A 20273-nucleotide genomic window follows, 5' to 3' on the forward strand; every position below is an offset into this window, starting at 1 on the left:
ACTTCTATGAGATTGCAGTCCGTTCAGCAGCAGGAGATGAGCACGTCATGGCCAACTACTTCCCAGTCGTCCTCGACCAGGCTGGTCATCAATGGCTCCTGGGCCTGCCCGAAGACTCTTTCGACTCCTGGGAAGAACTGCGCCAAGCGTTTATCGACAATTTCATCGCTACCTGCGAGCAGCCTGGGAACAAGTACGACCTCGAGAGGATAAGAGAGGAAAAACGAGCCTCTGCGCGATTACATCCGACGATTCTCGGATATGCGTCTTAAAATCCTGAAAATTTCCCACGACGAGGCCATATCTGCTTTCATCAAAGGGCTACGCTTCCACGAAGCGCTGAGGAACAAGCTACTGCGAAGAAGGCCAACGACGATGGCCGAGCTCCTTGCCACGGCCAAAAATTACGCCGACACCGACGATGCAGAAAAGCTCATCCGAGACGACGCGAGAGGTCCCGACCAGCCTCCTCGACGAGACGACAGTTGTGGTCGTTTCGACAACAGGCGGCGTGACAATCGTGATGACTTCAGAGGCAAACGCCCTCGCGACCACGATCACGAGGTGAATACGGTCAAGCGTCCCAATGGGCGGCGAGACTACCAGGAAGACTACAACAAGACGTTGAAGGGACCATGCCAACTGCATCCAAAATCCAACCACACGATGGAGGAATGTCGCGTCCTCAAAAGCATCTACACGCGGCGGGCTGCTCAAGACGATCCCGCCAAGAAAAATGGGAAACAGGACGGGCGCGATCACGAAGACGAGGACGAGGACCAGGATAGGGACCCACAACAACAGTATGTCAGTCCCACTGACGTGGTCCACTCCATCTTCGGGGGCAAAGTTTCCATCGAGTCTAAGCGAGAAAGAAAGCTCTTAAAGAGAGCCTGCATCAACATAGACAGCACAGATGGTCTGATCACCGATCCGAAATTTCCTCCCTAGTCGCACAGGGAGATCTCCTTCAGCAGGAAGGATCAGTGGGCCGCTATCTCGGAGCCAGGACGTTTCCCTCTAATCTTGGATCCTTGCATCAACAGCATCAGATTCGAGCGCGTGCTTGTCAACGGGGGAAGCTCCATTGACATCCTCTTTCGCAATAGCTTGCCTGCTCTCAAGATAACCCCAGCATAGCTAAAACCCTACGACGCTCAATTCTGGGGAGTCCTGCGAGGTCAAAGTTCAGTACCCCTCGGACAGATAACACTGCCTGTCTAGTTCGGAACGTCTGACCACTTTCGAACAGAGTTCGTCAACTTTGTGGTCGCCGACTTTGATGGAACTTACCATGCAATATTGGGCTGACCATCGCTGACAAAGTTCATGGCAGTTCCACACTACTCATACCTGGTCCTCAAAATGCCTACAGAGAAGGGCGTCCTAACTGTCAGGGGCAATGTCTACACCGCATACACTTGCGAGGAGGAAAGCTTCAAGATCACCGAAGTGATTGATCTGTCAATCCGCATGGCAGAAACAGCAGCCCAAGCTGCACAGGTCCCTCCCGACCAGCTTCGACTACCCGAGCAGGAGACTGCAAGGAAGAACTCAAAGTCCAAAGAACACAAGGAAGTACAGCTGGTCGACGGCAGCCCCAAGAAGACGGCCCTCATCGGGGCCAACCTAGACCCTAAATAGGAAGACGCGCTCGTCAGGTTTCTAAGGGACAACGTCAGCGTTTTCGCATGGAAACCCGCAGACATGCCCGGCGTCCCACGAAACCTGATCGAGCACTCCTTAAACGTCTCGAAGACCGCAAGACCCATCAAGCAAAAGCTGCGACGGTTCACTCGTGACAAAAAGGAGGCTATTAGGACAGAAATAACACGGCTTCTAGCAGCCGGATTTATTAAAGAAGTGTATCATCCCGATTGGCTCGCCAATCCGGTTCTTGTACGCAAAAACAATAATGAATGGAGAATGTGCGTTGATTACACTGATCTCAATAAACACTGTCCTAAAGATCCTTTTGGTCTCCCTCGCATCGACGAGGTGGTCGACTCAACGGCCGGATGCGAACTCCTCTCTTTTCTAGACTGCTACTCTGGTTATCACCAGATCTCGCTAAAGGAAGATGACCAGATCAAAACATCTTTTATCACTCCTTTCGGTGCGTATTGCTACACAACCATGTCCTTTGGACTCAAAAACACCGGAGCCACCTATCAACGGGCCATCCAGCAATGCCTCCATGACGAGATTTGCGATGACCTCGTCGAGGCTTATGTAGATGATGCCGTCATCAAAACCAATGACGCGAGCACTCTAATCGACAATCTAGACCGAGCTTTTAAGGCACTAAACAAATACAAGTGGAAGCTTAACCCCAAAAAATGTTTCTTCAGGGTCCCCTCCGGTCTATTGCTCGGCAACGTCGTCAGCCGCGACGGCATACGGCGGAATCCCTCAAAAGTAAAAGCAGTGCTCGATATGCGACCACCTAAGAACGTCAAGGATATCCAAAAGCTCACCGGATGTATGGCTGCTCTCAGCTGTTTTATTTCTAGACTAGGAGAAAAAGGCCTCCCCTTCTTCAAGCTCCTAAAAGCATCAGAAAGATTCTCCTGGACAGAGGAAGCCGACGCTGCGTTCACCCAGCTCAAAACCTTTCTCACCTCGCCACCCGTTCTCACAGCGCCTCAACCCAACGAGGACCTGCTCCTTTACATAGCAGCCACCGACAGCGTTGTCTCTACGGCAATGGTGGTCGAGCGAGACGAGCCAGGCCATGTCTACAAGGTCCAGAGACCCGTTTATTTCATAAGCGAAGTCTTAAACGAGTCCAAGACCAGGTACCCACAGATACAGAAGCTCATATACGCTATCCTAATAACGTCAAGGAAGCTAAAGCATTACTTCGACGGTCATCGGGTCCTGGTAACCACCAGTGATATGCTCACGCCTAGGGATAGTGTGAGACAAGTCGTTGTGGCCCGATCTTCTCGTAGGATTCGCGAACTTGATAACTTGTCGCTGCGTGACCTGGTGAAGAGGCAGTGCACCGCGAGGCTGTCCACGCGACGAACTACCGAGACAATCACCCTTCCACGTACCGACGAACAGCCCACACAATCACGCCGTATATACGTGAAGGCACAAACTGGATGAACCGCAGTTCGGCGTTCTACAACTCCCTCAGGAATCGAAAGAACAAGTTTTGCAAGCCTCTCAAGACTCACGCATAAACAAAACTCCACGAGTTTGTGTATTCTGAATTTTAACCAAGCAAGATCTGTCCTTTCATTGTCTAGTACAAGAGATATATATAGATAGGGGCGTTCAGCTTTGAATACATGACAGCATGCACATCCACTATTGGATTTCGTGGCTGGTTCGCGCGTCTTCTCAGCTTCTGGCAGCAGTTACTAAAATGAGCATAACTCTTTATTGGGAAGTCTAAATAATGAACCGTTTGATGGGCTGCAACATAGACTTAAAGATGCTTTCATCCACCTGTAGAATGCCACGTAACTCCTTGTATTCTGTCCGTGGTGATGCTTGGAATTTGTACCATGGGTCAGCCATCTAGCTTCTGGTTGCCTTCTCATGCAGAAGTAATGAACCACCATTTTATTTATGCACACGATAGGCTTCTTGGTTCAGATGTCCAAAGGCTTGAATCCATCTTCATCCCATGCTGGTTCATACCCTCCATCATTCCTAAGGACATTGAAACAAGAACTCAAAAGTATAGGATCATTCAACATAAACTGATTATTAAACATAAGGTTAGCGTTCACCTGAGAATGAATTTCCTTCTCCAATTGTTTAGCTCTACTTCTTGTAATTGGACCACTTATATCAAGTGGAGTTTCATTTGAAGATGAATGAATGCTAGGGATGTCCTCATCAGCCTCCCCCTCTTGAGAAGGAGTCGTCCTCGACTCAGGCTCACTAACAAATGGAAGCAAGTCTTTGACATTGAATGTTGGATTAACATTGGAATATTCAGGTGGCAGCTCAATTTTGTATGCATTATCATTTATCTTTTTTAGAACCTTGAATGGACCATCACCTCTAGGTGATAACTTACTCTTACGTTGTTGGGGAAATCGATCCTTGCGTAGATGCAACCACACGAGGTCACCGGGCTGAAATGTAACCTTCTTCTTACCTTTGTTCGCTTGCTTTGCATATTGTGCTGATTTCTTCTCAATATTTCTTCTTGTCTCATCATGTAGCTTCTTGATAAAGTTGGATCTCTTCGCTGCATCCAAGTTAACTTGTTCCTGTAATGGTAAAGGCAAAAGATCCATGAGAGTATGTGGCTTAAAACCATAAACAATTTCAAATGGACAAAAATTTGTTGTGGAATGTAGTGCCCTATTATAAGCAAATTCAACATGTGGAAGACATTCTTCCCACTGCTTCAAATTCTTTTTTAGCACGGCACGCAGCATGGTGGACAGGGTACGGTTGACAACTTCAGTTTGCCCATCCGTTTGTGGGTGACAAGTGGTGGAAAATAACAACTTCGTGCCAAGTTTAGCCCATAATGTCTTCCAAAAATAGCTCAGGAATTTTGTATCTCGGTCTGAAACAATAGTCTTTGGCACTCCATGTAAACGAACAATCTCCCTGAAAAACAAATCAGCAACGTGTGAAGCATCATCGCTCTTGTGACATGGAATAAAATGTGCCATTTTTGAGAAGCGATCAACAATAACGAAGATAGAGTCCCTCCCCCTCTGAGACCTTGGTAATCCCAGAATAAAATCCATGGATATATCTTCCCAAGGTACAGTTGGGATTGGTAATGGAGTATAGAGACCATGGGGATTAAGGCGGGACTTAGCTTTCAAGCACATTATGCAGCGCTCGACATGTCGTTGAACATCACGTCGCATATGTGGCCAAAAGAAATGATCAGAGAGCATGTCCAATGTCTTTTTGATGCCAAAATGACCAGCTAAGCCACCAGCATGTGCTTCCTGTAAAAGAACTTGACGAATCGAGCAGGCTGGAATGCATAGTTTGTTAGTTCGAAATAAAAAATCATCATGTACATAATACTTGTCCCAGCCTTTTCCAGCAATGCAATGAGAGAAAGGTTCTTTAAAATCAGAATCAGTTGCATAGAGTGTTTTAATGGATTCCAAACCAAGCACTTTTGTATCTAATTTTGTAACCAAACCACACCTTCTTGACAAAGCATCTGCAACAATGTTATCTTTACCACGCTTATGTTTAACAACATACGGAAATGTTTCTATGAACTCGATCCATTTAGCATGTCTACGATTCAGTTTGCCTTGACTTTTTAAATATTTCAAAGCTTCATGATCAGAATGGATGACAAATTCTTTAGGTAACAAATAATGTTGCCAAACTTCCAAAACTCGAACTAAGGCATAAAGCTCTTTATCATAGACAGAATAATTCAGATGTGGACCATTTAACTTTTCAGAAAAGTAGGCAATAGGTTTACCTTCTTGAAGTAGCACACCTCCAATGCCAATACCACTTGCATCACATTCAATCTCAAAAGTCTTACCGAAGTTAGGTAGCTGCAGCAGTGGTGCTTCACAAAGCTTTCTTTTTAACTCTACAAAGGCTTGCTCTTGGTCATCTCCCCATTTGAATGGAACATCCTTCTTTGTCAAGTTGTTAAGTGGTGCAGCGATCGTGCTGAAATCTTTAACAAATCGTCGATAGAAACCTGCAAGACCATGGAAACTTCGAATTTGGCTCACATTTGTAGGAGTAGGCCAATCCTTTATTGCCTTAACCTTCTCTTCATCAACCTGGATGCCATCTGCAGTCACAACAAAACCAAGAAAAACAACACGATCTGTGCAAAATGTGCACTTAGCAATGTTGGCATACAATTTCTCTTCCCTCAAAACAGCAAGTACTTGATGGATATGATCAAGATGTTCATCAAATGATTTGCTATAGATCAGAATATCATCAAAATAAACAACTACAAACTTGCCAATGAAAGCTCGTAAAACATGATTCATTAAGCGCATAAAAGTTGAAGGAGCATTTGTCAAGCCAAAGGGCATCACAAGCCATTCATACAAGCCAAATTTGGTTGTAAATGCTGTCTTCCATTCATCACCAATTTTCATGCGAATTTGGTGATAGCCACTGCGTAAATCAATCTTGGTGAAAATAGTTGAGCCGCTCAATTCATCTAACATGTCATCAAGCCTAGGAATGGGATGGCGATATCGTACAGTTATAGCATTAATGGCACGACAATCGACACACATGCGCCAAGATCCATCTTTCTTAGGGACCAAAAGTTCTGGAACAGCACAAGGTGATAGAGATTCACGAACATACCCTTTGTCCAAAAGCTCTTTTACCTGTCGCTGAATTTCTTTGGTTTCTTCAGGATTAGCACGGTAGGCTGGACGATTGGGAAGAGAAGCTCCAGGTACCAAATCGATTTGATGCTCAATACCACGGAGTGGAGGAAGGCCAGCTGGTACCTCATCAGGAAAAACATCTTCAAAGTCCTGTAAGAGATCAAGAACAGCACTAGGCAGCGATGAAGGTAAATCGTTAGTTGAAAGTAGGACCTCCTTGTGCAAGAGCACAAAGAATGGGGCTGTGGTGTTCCTCACTTCTCTCAAATCACTCCTGCTCACAAATAAGCACTCATTTTGGTGGTGTTGTTTTGTAGTGGAAAGAGGCTTTATGTGGCTAGATTGGTTAGAAGTCTCTCCCTTACTAGTGTTGGCAGCCTCACTCAATTTTCTTTTGTCAGATTCTTCTTTTTTCATGCGAGCCACATCTGAAGCATAGATCTCTTCTGGAGATAATGGAACAAGAACCACCTTCTTGTCGTTGTGGATGAAAGTATACTTGTTAGACCGCCCAAAGTGCACCGAATCCACATCAAACTGCCATGGACAACCCAACAGCAAATGGCATGCTTGCATGGGTACAATATCACAATCAACCTCACCATGATAGTCACCAATGGAGAAAGACAAACGAACCATGGATGAGACCTTCACTGTCCCTGAATTATTCAGCCACTGCATATGGTAAGGGTGTGGATGGCGGCGTGTTGGTAGGCCAAGCTTCTCAACAAGCAAGGCACTAACAATATTATTGCAGCTCCCACCATCTATGATGAAACGACACACTTGACCTTTCACTTTGCATCGGGACTGAAACAAATTATGACGTTGTCCTTGTTCAGCAGCAACAAACTGAGTGGAAAGAACTCTTCTAACCACCAAATAAGGAGATGATCTATTCATTTTAGAAGGCTCCAAATCAGGAAAATCAGCAAGCAACTCATCAAAATCAGCACTAGTAATCTCATTAGAATATGGAGAAATAACATCTTCTATCTTGTCACTGGGAGCAAAAGTTAGAATAGGTTGAATAGCTAAACAATTCAGACCTAGCTCAAAAGTACCATCCTCAGCTGAATACTCACAAGTGTCAAGAGTATGATCTGCAAAGACATTGTGAAACTCGTCCTCCTCTTCACTTTGTGAATCATATGAACCATCAGCAAGGGCAATAATCGTACGACGATTGGGACATTCAGCTTGCTTATGCCCATGACCACCACACTTAAAACACTCAATCTTGCTTGTATGCCTTGGGGCTGCAGTAGCAGAGGAGCTGGACTGAGTAGAGCTTACAGCTTTGCCTTTGGAATCAAAATGTTTGGAAGAAGTTGCACGAGATGTAGGTGTGTGCACCCCTGACCCGTGCTGCTGTGACTGGCGCCATGAAGTAGCACTATTATGAGCTGAAAATGAAGCACGATCTTTATAAGATCCAGCAAGTTGTCGTTCTGCTCTTTTTGCAAAATGTACCAACTCAGTGAGACATGTGTAGTTTGTCATATCCACTTTATCAGCAATGGGCTTATTGAGGCCAACCAGAAATCGAGCCATTGTGGATTCCTCATCTTCAGTTATCCCTGTACGAAGTAAACACATTTCCAATTCTTGAAAATATTCATCAACAGTACGAGTACCTTGCACAAGACGTTTTAGCTTCAAATGTAGATCACGAGAGTAATATGCAGGAACAAAACGACGTCGCATTTCCCTCTTCATGTCTTCCCAAGTAATACGATCATGTCCAGCGCGTCGGAGTTCAGTACACACTTGATTCCACCAAGTGATTGCATAGCCTGAAAACTCAATTGCAGCAAGCTTTGCTTTCTTGACAGGAGGATAAGGATACAAATCAAAGATCTGTTCAACCTTAGTCTCCCACTCAAAATAATCATCAGCACTTTCTTTTCCATTAAATTTTGGAATAGACACTTTCACTTTGCTTAAACCATCATCATCAAGGCGACGGTGGCGGTCACGATAACCACGATGGCCACCATGGCGATGATCATCCATGTCAGACAACATATCATCATCACCATCATAATCTCGTCCACCTCGAACAGGAATGCACCGAGCACGACCAAAATTAAGAAGACCATGACCACGCCCGCCACGTCCACGACCAGCGGGACGACACGGTGGCTCATCCTCCTCGTCAATATCATCATCCTCATTTGGTGGCGGTTCTCGACGTGGTATGTTCAATTGGAGAGTTTGGAGCTGCTGCACCAAATCATTCATTTGTGTATGCAACTCCTGAAATTCCTCCACCGAAATAGCGGCACCATCTCCACGTCCTGCCATGTTAGTAGAGGAAAAAAAAGGACAATATATATGTGGAATCACTCCCTCACCACTTACAAAACAAGTTCTTTCTCTCCCTGAAAAGAGCAAGAACCGGGGCTGCGATCTGTAGGGAAGAGTGATTGTAACAGCGACGACGGTGCAACAACTCACGGTGCTTTAAGTGGAGCTTGGTGGGGTAATATGTTAGTGGAATGCACTGAAATGTAGTGATGCAAAACCAAATAATAATCCAAGAACAGAAGTCTAAGTTGCTGAATATAAAGGAAAGGATGCACAAAGAAAGGAATGAGATGTAGTAAGTGGATAGATGATCACCAATTTGCACCAACCGAAAACTTGTTGCTGCCCAAACCCCTTTTTGGTGTGCTGCACACAGTTCTCTTTTTGTTTTTCTTTTTTTTTCTTTCTTGCTTTTCTTTTTTTTTCTCTTTTTTTTTTGGAACAAAAACTCATTTTCAGTCCTTCTTTTGACCCATAGACATCTTTTCTTTTAACCTCTGTGTCAAACGCAGCACAACTTTCAACTAAAGGGGATCACTATGATGGATGGTGCAGCACAAAAACAAGAAACTGCGGTGGGGAATATGTGACGGTTAGAAAACAAGGGTGGGATGGGTGGGTATTTTTTTTTGTTTATATATACGCAGCAAGCAATGATGATCAGATCAAGGGTGGGATGGATGGGTACATGCAGCAAGCAATTTGATGATTAGAACAAAGATAATAACTAGAACAATGTGGAAAAGAAAAATTCAGCAACTAGACAAATATTAAAGGATTAAAACTCGATAAAGCAAACTACAAAATCAGTAGCACATATGAATTTGGGCTGTAGGTTTTCTTTTTGGCTCTCAGTGGACAGTAGGTATTTAAACTCTATCCTACCAAAATCAAGAACAATCCTACCGAGGAAACGAAGGCTTTGATACCAGATGATATGCTCACGCCTAGGGATAGCGTGAGACAAGTCGTTGTGGCCCGATCTTCTCGTAGGATTCGCGAACTTGATATCTTGTCGCTGCGTGACCTGGTGAAGAGGCAGTGCACCGCGAGGCTGTCCACGCGACGAACTACCGAGACAATCACCCTTCCACGTACCGACGAACAGCCCACGCAATCACACCGTATATACGTGAAGGCACAAACTGGGTGAACCGCAGTTCGGCGTTCTACAACTCCCTCAGGAATCGAAAGAACAAGTTTTGCAAGCCTCTCAAGACTCACGCATAAACAAAACTCCACGAGTTTGTGTATTCTGAATTTTAACCAAGCAAGATCTGTCCTTTCATTGTCTAGTACAAGAGATATATATAGATAGGGGCATTCAGCTTTGAATACATGACAGCATGCACATCCACTAGTGGATTTCGTGGCTGGTTCGCGCGTCTTCTCAGCTTCTGGCAGCAGTTACTAAAATGAGCATAACTCTTTATTGGGAAGTCTAAATAATGAACCGTTTGATGGGCTGCAACATAGACTTAAAGATGCTTTCATCCACCTGTAGAATGCCACGTAACTCCTTGTATTCTGTCCGTGGTGATGCTTGGAATTTGTACCATGGGTCAGCCATCTAGCTTCTGGTTGCCTTCTCATGCAGAAGTAATGAACCACCATTTTATTTATGCACACGATAGGCTTCTTGGTTCAGATGTCCAAAGGCTTGAATCCATCTTCATCCCATGCTGGTTCATACCCTCCATCATTCCTAAGGACATTGAAACAAGAACTCAAAAGTATAGGATCATTCAACATAAACTGATTATTAAACATAAGGTTAGCGTTCACCTGAGAATGAATTTCCTTCTCCAATTGTTTAGCTCTACTTCTTGTAATTGGACCACTTATATCAAGTGGAGTTTCATTTGAAGATGAATGAATGCTAGGGATGTCCTCATCAACCAGTTTCCCTCTGGGGGACATTTTGCGCAACAAGGACGCCAACGGCAGAATTGTAAAATGGGCAATGGAATTATGCCCATTCTCCTTGGATTTCCAGAGGCGCACCACCGTCAAGTCTCAGGCCCTGGTTGATTTCATCACAGAATGGACGGACCTCAATGAGCCTTCCGTTTTCGACATCCCCGACCATTGGTCGATGTTCTTCGACGGGTCCTTAAACATCAATGGCGCCGGCGCCGGGATACTCTTCGTATCGCCTAACAAGGACAAACTACGCTACGTCCTTAGGATCCTCTTCCCGACGTCAAACAACGTCGCCAAATACGAAGCATGCCTACATGGCATACGATTGGCCGTCGAACTGGGAGTCAAACGCCTCTACGTCCACGACGATTCTGCTCTAGTCATCAACCAGCTAAACAAGGAATGGGACACAACCCATGAGAAGATGGACCTCTACTGCAAAGAAATCCGCAAATGGGAATCCAATTTCTACGGCATAGAATACATCCACGTAGTCCGGGATAAGAACCAGTCAGCGGATGCGCTGTCAAAGTTAGGGTCATCTCGGGCCCAGATCCCGCAAGGCGTTTTCGTTCAGGACATCCACGTGCCAAGTGTGGGTACAGACCTGGTCGAAAAGCAACCTAATGAGGCAATGATCATAGACGACACCACTCCGACAACCAGCAGCCGCGACTGGCGCGCCCCTTTCATCAGGTATATATCGGATGGATCGGGCTTTCAGGATAAAACGGAGAACGAGCGCCTCATTCGACGATCTAAGAATTACATACTGGTGGATGGCAAACTTATGCGAAAGAACGCAAGTTCCGAAGTGCTGCTCAAATGCATATTCCAAGATGATGGCATCAAGCTCTTAGATGACATACACGCCGGGTCTGCGGCAACCATGCAGCCTCCAGAACACTGGTCGGGAAAGCTTTCCGAGCAGGTTTCTACTGGCCAACCACGGTCGCCGACGCCGAGAAACTAGTCCGGCATTGTGAAGGATGCCAGTTCTTCGCCAAGAGGACTCACGTACCTACTCACGAGATTCAAACCATCCCGTCATCCTGGCCTTTTGCCTGTTGGGGCCTGGACATGATCGGGCCGTTTAAGTCGGCCCCCGGCAAATTCAAGTTCGTCTTCGTGTTAATTGATAAATTCTCGAAGTGGATCGAGTACATGCCATTGGTCAAAGCAACCTCCGAGAAGGCTGTGGAATTCCTCAACCAAATCATACACAGATATGGGGTTCCTAACAGCATAATTACCGACCTGGGCACTCAGTTCACTGGCACTACATTTTGGGACTTCTGCGATGACAGGGGCATAGTCGTAAAGTATGTGTCAGTAGCTCACCCACGGGCCAATGGTCAGGTAGAGCGAGCAAATGGAATGATTATCGATGCTTTGAAGAAAAGGCTGTACGCAGAGAACGATAGAGCACCAGGGCGATGGATGAAAGAATTACCAGCTATGGTCTGGTGTCTCCGAACACAGGCTAGTCGCAACACGAGTGTGTCACCCTACTTCATGGTTTACGGCACCGAGGCAATGCTTCCGTCAGACATAACCTTCGGATCTCCAAGAGTTGAAAACTTCGACCAGTCTTCAGCCGACATCGCCAGGGAGCTTGAAATCAATTGCACGGAAGAAAAGCGCCTACTCTCATGCCTCCGAACAGCAAAGTACCTCGAAGCCATTAGGAGGTATCACAACAGGAACGTCAAAGACCGTTCCTTCGTGGTCGGTGATCTTGTACTCAAGTGGAAAACAAGCCAAGAAGGAACGCACAAGTTTTCCACACCTTGGGAAGGACCTTTCGTGGTCGCAGAAGTGACACGCCCTACATCTTACAGACTGGCGTACCCAGACGGAACGCGCTTGCCTAACTCTTGGCACATAAACAACCTGCGGCATTTTTACCCATAAGTTCCAGAACATTTTGTTTGTAAATTTCTTATGATCAGCATTAATAAATTTTTTCGTTCTTGCTATGTACTTCTCTTATATGCAGAGCTTTTGACAAAGTGCAACAACCGCCTCTAGGACGAAAGTCCCTAAGAGTTATTAACTCGACACAGTGATACTTCACTCAGACAATGTTGCAGCGCTCAGAACAATGGTCATGACAAATCAAACTTTATTACAAACTTTACATACAGAGTTTACAATAAACACCCCTCTGGGCGGTCCCTAGTCTATTCCCACAGACTACCCTACAGGCTTACTGCTCGGGCTGATCACCCGCTCGGCCTTGCTGCTCAGTCGAAGGGGTCGGGGCCACCGGCGTCTGGCTGGTCGAGACCGCAGGCGTCGACCGCCCATCTCCGACAACGGACGTCCCTGCCAACTCTCTGGCCGACCTATCTGACCCGGGCTGGTCGGGGGGAGTTGCTGTCCTGCAGAGGTTGATGTCGCCGATCACTGTCGACGACAGGTCACGCAGACCAACTCGAAGGTCGTCTGCCTCCTGTGGACCAACCTCCTTGGGATACCCCCTCTCTAGTCTGGACAGGTCGACCAGAGGATAGTGGGCGCGCACCATGCTGAGGACATGCGCACCGGCGAATTCCCCGGCGTCCTTGACGAACTGCTGGAGCCAGTCCCACGCCCGTTGCGCCTTCTCGACTAGCGTCAGTTTCGGCGCGCGAGGCTGGTCTTCAGGGAGCTCGGGGCTGATCAAGTCAAGAACCGGGGCCACTCCTTTCCAAAGCTTGATGCAATTGGTCTTCCAGGAGTCCCGGTCCTTGATCAGCTCGTCGAGGTGCTTCTTGGTGTTCACCTTGAGCACTGAGAACCAAGCAGGAAGTTAGTTCGCGCACAAGACAATGAATGTCGAGCAGTCAAAAAACAAGGAAACATGATTCTTACCATTCAACTCCCGATTCCTGTTGTTTAACTCCTCACCAGCTCGGCGCTCGGCCTCCAGCGCCCTGGCTCGTTCCTGGTCGAGCCTCTCATTTTCCTGCCGGAGGCGCGCAACCTCCTCCTCCAAGCCTGCAAGAGTAATTTCCGGTCAACTTAAACGACTACGCGGTTTTACGCAGCTGCTCAGAGCACATGACTGACCTCTCCTTTCTCGGTCCTCGTCGGTCAGCCGCCGATTAAGCTTGAGTAGGCGCACCTCCTGAGCACTCATCTCGGCCTTTTTCTCCTCGGCTTTCGACCGAAGCCGGTCCACCTCCGCGGACAAGGCCTTGTTCTCGGCCACGATGCCCTCAATCTGGTCGAAGCACCTTTTCCGGTACTTCGCCGTTTTCATTGCGCCCTACAATAAGAACACATACTGAATCTAGAAACAATGTATATAAACTTTGGGCAGTCCAAAAGACCACTTCCCTTAACCTCCTCCACAAGCCGTTTCGCCGCACGCTCCACCCTCGCGGCCTCCTCCGTCTCCGCGAGTTCCTCATGACCGATGAAGTGGTCCCCGTGCTGGCGCCACACGTAAACGTGCTGGCGACCATCTTGGGGACGGCCTTGGATCTCCTCCACTTCATCATCGGAGGTCGTCCGGGTCTCCTCGCCCTCTGCACTACCCCCGGTCGTGGTCGCAGGCATTACTGGACCCTGATCCAGGCCAGGGGAGCCTCCCGGTGATGAGGCCTCTGCTCGGGACGGGGTTGGGACTCTCCTCTCTTCAGCTGGCGGGGGAGTAGGAGCCCTGCCCTCTTCCTCCATAACGGGCGTCCTCGCAGCCTCTTCGTCCCTCGCCAGGTCCGGATGCTCCTCGGTGCTCTCAGCCGTGGTGGTCGCCGCGGGTTGCTCCTCGGTGGTCTGCGGCGCGGCGTCTCCAACGACAGCCGTGGGCTCGGCCGCCCTCTGGCCAGCCATGTGGTCAGGGTCGACGTCCGACGTCGCGCTAACAAAAAGGCGACATTTAACCAACGTCAACAGCAGCAACAAAAACACAAATCGAAGTACGAGATCGAACAACTTACTGGTCGGAGCGCCTGTGCGTCACGGTGAAGAACCTCCTCCTGGTCCTACCGGTCAGCGCTTCTGCCCTCGTCTCTACGACGCGCGTCGGCTCGACGTGTGGGGCAGGAGGGTCGCTGGTCATCCGACCAGTGGTGGCCGGCACAACGTCCAGACGACTGCGCGGCCTCCGGACCAAAGAAGACGCGGCCTCCTCCTCCTCGTCGTCGGTGATCCGGACGAGCCGATGGCGCTTCGGCGCCTGGCTGCTCTCCGCCGGCAGCGTCTCTGCAGGGGACGGATCCGCCACCAGTGGCCTTTTCCCCGCCACTCTATCTTCGGTGGTCGGGGCGGGACGGTTCTGCTCCTCCTCGCTGCTGGTGTATTGAGGACACCGAGCAGCATTGTCCTCCGGCGGGTCCACTCCCGCGGGATTCTCCATGCCAGGTGCCAGTGATATGTACACTGCGCACCGGTCAACGTCTCCAATCTGTAGTAAAATCAGAGGCAAATCAACAACTGGGAGAACAAGTAGTCAGAAAGTAAATTCAGTCAGTAACATTACCTTAGGAGCTGGTCATCCTAGCTTGAAGGCCTGCATCCGATCACCACTTCGGACGAAGTTGTTGTCTGCAAAGTTGAACAACTCGTTCAATAGTTGCTGCACTTCCGCCTTCTCCAGAACATCGGAACTCATTCTGGTCGGGTCCTGGCTCCCCACGTACTCGTACGCTGAGTGTACCCTCCTCTGGCAGGGCATCACCCGACGACAGATGAAGTTGCCGACCACTCCTGGCCCATCTAAACGGGACCAGTCGATCAGCTTCATCAGGTCTTCCACCTGACCAGCGAACTGCGGGCGGTCCGTCCAGCTGACCCTCTTCTCGGGAATGTAGCCCACGTCGCAGAATGTGGAGCTGCCGGCTCTTCCCTGACGTAGAACCACTTCTTGTACCATTCGGTGAGAGAAGTGTTCCACGGGCAGTTGAGATACTGGTTCTTCATCCCGTCACGCAGATTGAGGTATACTCCACCTGCAATCTTGGAGCCTCCAACTGCTCCTTTCTTCCTCAAACAAAAAAGGTAGCGAAAAAGATCAAAGTGCGGCTCTATCCCAACATAGGCCTCGCATAGATGGATGAAGGTAGAAATAAGAAGAATGGAGTTCGGGTGCAGATTGCAGATCCCGATCTCATCGTAAAGAAGAAGACCCTGGAGAAAAGGGTGGATAGGAATCCCAAAGCCCCTCTTGAAAAAATCTTCGAAAACCATGATCTCACCGGCACGAGGGTCGGGGTAGCTTTCCCCTTCCAGCGCCCTCCAGCCGCCGAGCTCCTGGCTGTGAAGCAGCCCCATGCCGACGAGGTCGTTGAGGGACCTCACGCTGCTTTGGGACTTCTTCCACTCTTTCGCCATCAGCTCGGCCCTTTTCTTGGAGTCACTCTTCGCCATTGATGCTACGGGAATGACTGCGAGCTGGGAGAACTGGTGGTGATTGCAGAAGACAGGGATTGCAAGAATGAAAAGCTCCAAGGCAAAGGCAGGGTAAAGATTATGGGGGTAATGTCAAGCTTTTATAAGCAACGGCTCCACCCCTCCCACTTCCCGTATTCTTGGGAAGTGGGCGGGCCCAGCGGCGGATGCGGTGTTTTGGTTTTCAACAATTACCGGCAGTTAATACGGCGGCTTTTTTGTATAATTGATGGTTTCCTTTTCTTGAACCGTGCACAGAGCGGCTGCACAGTTACCAGGCGCACCTTTTCACGCAGCCATCTGACAATGTGCCAGGATGTCTCGTCACATCACATATTAATGTGGCAAGATGCTTTTTTCAAAATAACAGACAAAAATTGGTGGAGGACTGACGTTCCTAGGGACTGCACCGACCACCGAGCACTATACGCTCGGGGACTGGTCGACCAGTCTGCCAGTTTGGAGACTTGGGGACTGCACCAACCACCGAGCACTATACGCTCGGGGACTGGTCGACCAGTCTGCCGGTTTGGAGACCTTGGGACTGCACCGACCACCGAGCACTATACGCTCGGGGACTGGTCGACCAGTCTGCCAGTTTGGAGACCTAGGGACTGTACCGACCACCAAGCGTTATATGCTCGGGGACTGGTCGATTAGTCTATACGATGGCAAACAAGCATGATATGCTCGGGGACTGGATAATTTTAATTTTTTAGACCTTGCTACAAGGCTCATACTTCGCCTTCCAGCAAGCTCGGGGACTACATTGGTACGATGCATCTGGCGATGCATCTCAGTTTCTGAATTTCTTTGAGGACTTTTCATTTGACCCTGGCACCACGTGCCTACGTCACCTAATACCAGGCTCAGGGACTAAGTGGGCACACTTCACCTTGCGGTGAATATGCTTGTTTTATGGAAGATTATACTTTTCAGAAAAGTAAAGTGGGCACACTTCATCACGAAAGAAATCTTTTTTAATTAAGAGCACCATGCATTCTTCGAACAACCTGCTTCTTCGATGTCAATGCTGGTCAACTGTCTTTTGAGCTGGTCAAAATACCGTTGCAACTGTTTGGGTGGCTTTCATGCTGATCGAAGACGTCAAGCCATACTGGTCGAAGAAGCTCAGGATGGCGTGATACATCACAATACATGGTGCTCGGGGACTAGCTGTGGGGGTATAAACCCGTATACCCTCACGGCAAGACTTGGGCCAGGAGGCTTGGCCCATTACGAGACAAGTCCGAGGCCTGATCCAACTGCTTAGAGTTTCGCGCAAGGAAACAGGACATGGAGATCAAGCAGGATTCTAGTCGGTTAGAATAGGATTTGATACCAAACTATCCATGGCAATTGTAACCGACTAGGATTAGTTTCCAGATCTGTAACCCTGCCCTCCGGACTATATAAGGAGGGGCAAGGGATCCCCTAGGACACATTATTCTCTCAACACAATCCAATATAATCAAACGCATGACGTAGGTATTATGCCCACACGGCAGCCGAACCTGGATAAAAACCTTATCCGTGTCTTGCGTCACCATCGAGTTCGTAGCTTGCGCACCGTCTACCGATAAACTACTACTGTGGGTATACCCCAGGGTAGACTGCCGACTAGCTTTCGTCGACAGCGTCCAAATTGATTTCCAAGAATGTGGTACGTTCCATGCAAACCATACACCTATCTTGCATCAAGATTAGCACTATCTCCAAACAGACCGAACCGAGCTTTCACTTGGGCCTCTTCACCTAGGAGTACCATCAGGAACTTCCACAACGGTTTCAGAGCCTCTGGTGCACTAGGCACAAACCATGCACCAGTCTTGCACCGAAACTAATACTATCTCCAACTGGACTAAAGCGAGATTCCATATGATACACTTCATCTAGCAGTTCCATCGGGTGTGTCCAAATTGATTTCAGAGCATATAGTATGTTCCATGCAAACTGTGCACCTATCTTGCATCAAGATTAGAACTATCTCCAAACAGACAGAACCAAGATTCCATATGAGCCTCTTCACCAAGGAGTACCATCGCGTGCGTCCAAAACAGTTTCTTAGCCTATGGTGCATTAGGCTCAAACCGTGTACCTATCTTGCACCGAAACTAACACTATCTCCAAAGAGACCGAAGTGAGATTCTATACTAACACTATTTCTAAGCATATGGTACGTTCGATGCAATTCGTGCACCTATCTTGCATCAAGATTAGCACTATCTCCAAACAAAGCAAACTGAGCTTCCACTTGAGCCCCTTTACCCAGGAGTATCATCGGGTGCATCCAAAATGGTTTCTTAGCCTATGATGCATTAGGCGCAAACTGTGTACCTATCTTGCACCAAAACTAACTCTGTCTCCATATAGACCGAAGCAAGATTACATTTTACACATGTCATCTAGGAGTTCTATTGGGGTGCGTCCAAATGGATTTCTTAGCATATGGTATGTTCCATGCAAACCATGCACCTATCTTGCATCAAGATTAGCACTATCTCCAAACAGATCGAACCGACCTTCCACTTGAGCCTCTTCACCTAGGATTATCATCGGGTGCTCCCACAATAGTTTCTGAGCCTATGGTGCATAATGCGCAAACCATGCACCAATCTTGCACCTAAACTAACAGTATCTCCAAACCGTGCACCAATCTTGCATCAAGATTAGAACTATCTCCAAACAGATAGAACCAAGATTCCACATGAGCCTCTTCACCAAGGAGTACCATCGCGTGCGTCCAAAATAGTTTCTTAGCCTATGGTGTATTAGGCACAAATCGTGTACCTATGTTGCACCAAAACTAACACTATCTCCAAAGAGACCGAAGTGAGATTCTATATGAGACACGTCATCTAAGAGTTCTATTGGGTGCTTCCAAATATATTTTGAAGCATATGGTACGTTTGATGCAATTCGTGCACCTATCTTGCATCAAGATTAGCACTATCTCCAAACAAAGCAAACTGAGCTTCCACTTGAGCCACTTTACCCAGGAGTATCATCGGGTGCATCCAAAATGGTTTCTTAGCCTATGATGCATTAGGCGCAAACTGTGTACCTATCTTGCACCAAAACTAACTCTGTCTCCAAACAGACCAAAGCGAGATTCTATATGACACATGTCATCTAGGAGTTCTATTGGGGAGTGTCCAAATGGATTTCATAGCATATGGTATGTTCCATGCAAACTGTGCACCTATCTTGCATCAAGATTAGCACTATCTCTAAACAGATCGAACCGACATTCCACTTTAGCCTTTTCACCTAGGATTATCATCGGGTGCTTCCATAATGGTTTCTGAGCCTATGGTGCATTATGCGCAAACTATGCACCAATCTTGCACCTAAACTAACACTGTCTCCAAGCAGATTGAAGCGAGATTCCATATGACACACATGATCTAGGAGTTCTATCGGGTGCGTCCAAATTGATTTCCGAGAATATGGTACGTTCCATGCAAACCGTACACCAATCTTGCATCAAGATTACCACTATCTCCAAACAGACCGAACCGACCTTTCACTTGAGCGTCTTCACCTAGGAGTACCATCGGGAACTTCCACAACGGTTTCTGAGCCTGTGGTGCACTGGGCACAAACCATGCAACTATCTTGCACCGAAACTAATAATATCTCCAACTAGACCGAAGCGAGATTCCATATGATACACTTCATCTAGTAGTTCCATCGGGTGCACCTAGAGTTCCATCGGGTTTGTCCAAATTGATTTCTGAGTATATGTTATGTTCCATGCAAACCGTGCACCTATCTTGCATCAAGATTAGAACTATCTCCAAACAGACAGAACCAAGATTCCACATGTGCCTCTTCACCAAGGAGTACCATCGCGTGTGTCCAAAACAGTTTCTTAGCCTATGGTGCATTAGGCTCATGCAAACCGTACACCTATCTTTCATCAAGATTAGCACTATCTCCAGACAGACCGAACCAAGCTTTCACTTGAGCCTCTTCACCTAGGAGTACCATCGGGAACTTCCACAACGATTTCTTAGCCTATGGTGCACTAGGCACAAACCATGCAACTATCTTGCACCGAAATAATACTATCTCCAACTGGACCGAAGCGAGATTCCATATGATACACTTCATCTAGTAGTTCCATCGGGTGCATCTACAGTCCATCGGGTTTTTCCAAATTTATTTCTGAGCATATGGTATGTTCCTTGCAAACCGTGCACCTATCTTGCATCAAGATTAGAACTATCTCCAAATAGACAGAACCAAGATTCCACATGAGCCTCTTCACCATGGAGTACCATCGCGTGCGTCCAAAATAGTTTCTTAGCCTATGGTGCATGGCACAAACCGTGACGT

General features: G+C 47.6%; 1 protein-coding gene across 1 annotated transcript; it reads right to left on the reverse strand.

The window, feature by feature from the left end:
• Positions 1-3846: 3846 nt before the first annotated feature.
• LOC110431528 lies at positions 3847-13680 on the reverse strand (the record flags this gene model as incomplete). Its single annotated transcript, XM_021450619.1, has 8 exons — positions 13611-13680; positions 13413-13538; positions 7447-8623; positions 6851-7218; positions 6221-6475; positions 5136-5797; positions 4230-5018; positions 3847-4097 (listed from the first exon to the last, which is right to left on the reverse strand). Coding segments are annotated over exons 1-8 (3698 nt in total), but the record flags the coding sequence as incomplete, so codon positions are not given.
• Positions 13681-20273: the final 6593 nt, after the last annotated feature.

The sequence above is a fragment of the Sorghum bicolor genome, unplaced genomic scaffold, assembly GCF_000003195.3.
Source record: "Sorghum bicolor cultivar BTx623 unplaced genomic scaffold, Sorghum_bicolor_NCBIv3 super_65, whole genome shotgun sequence".
Classification (NCBI taxonomy): Eukaryota; Viridiplantae; Streptophyta; class Magnoliopsida; order Poales; family Poaceae; genus Sorghum; species Sorghum bicolor.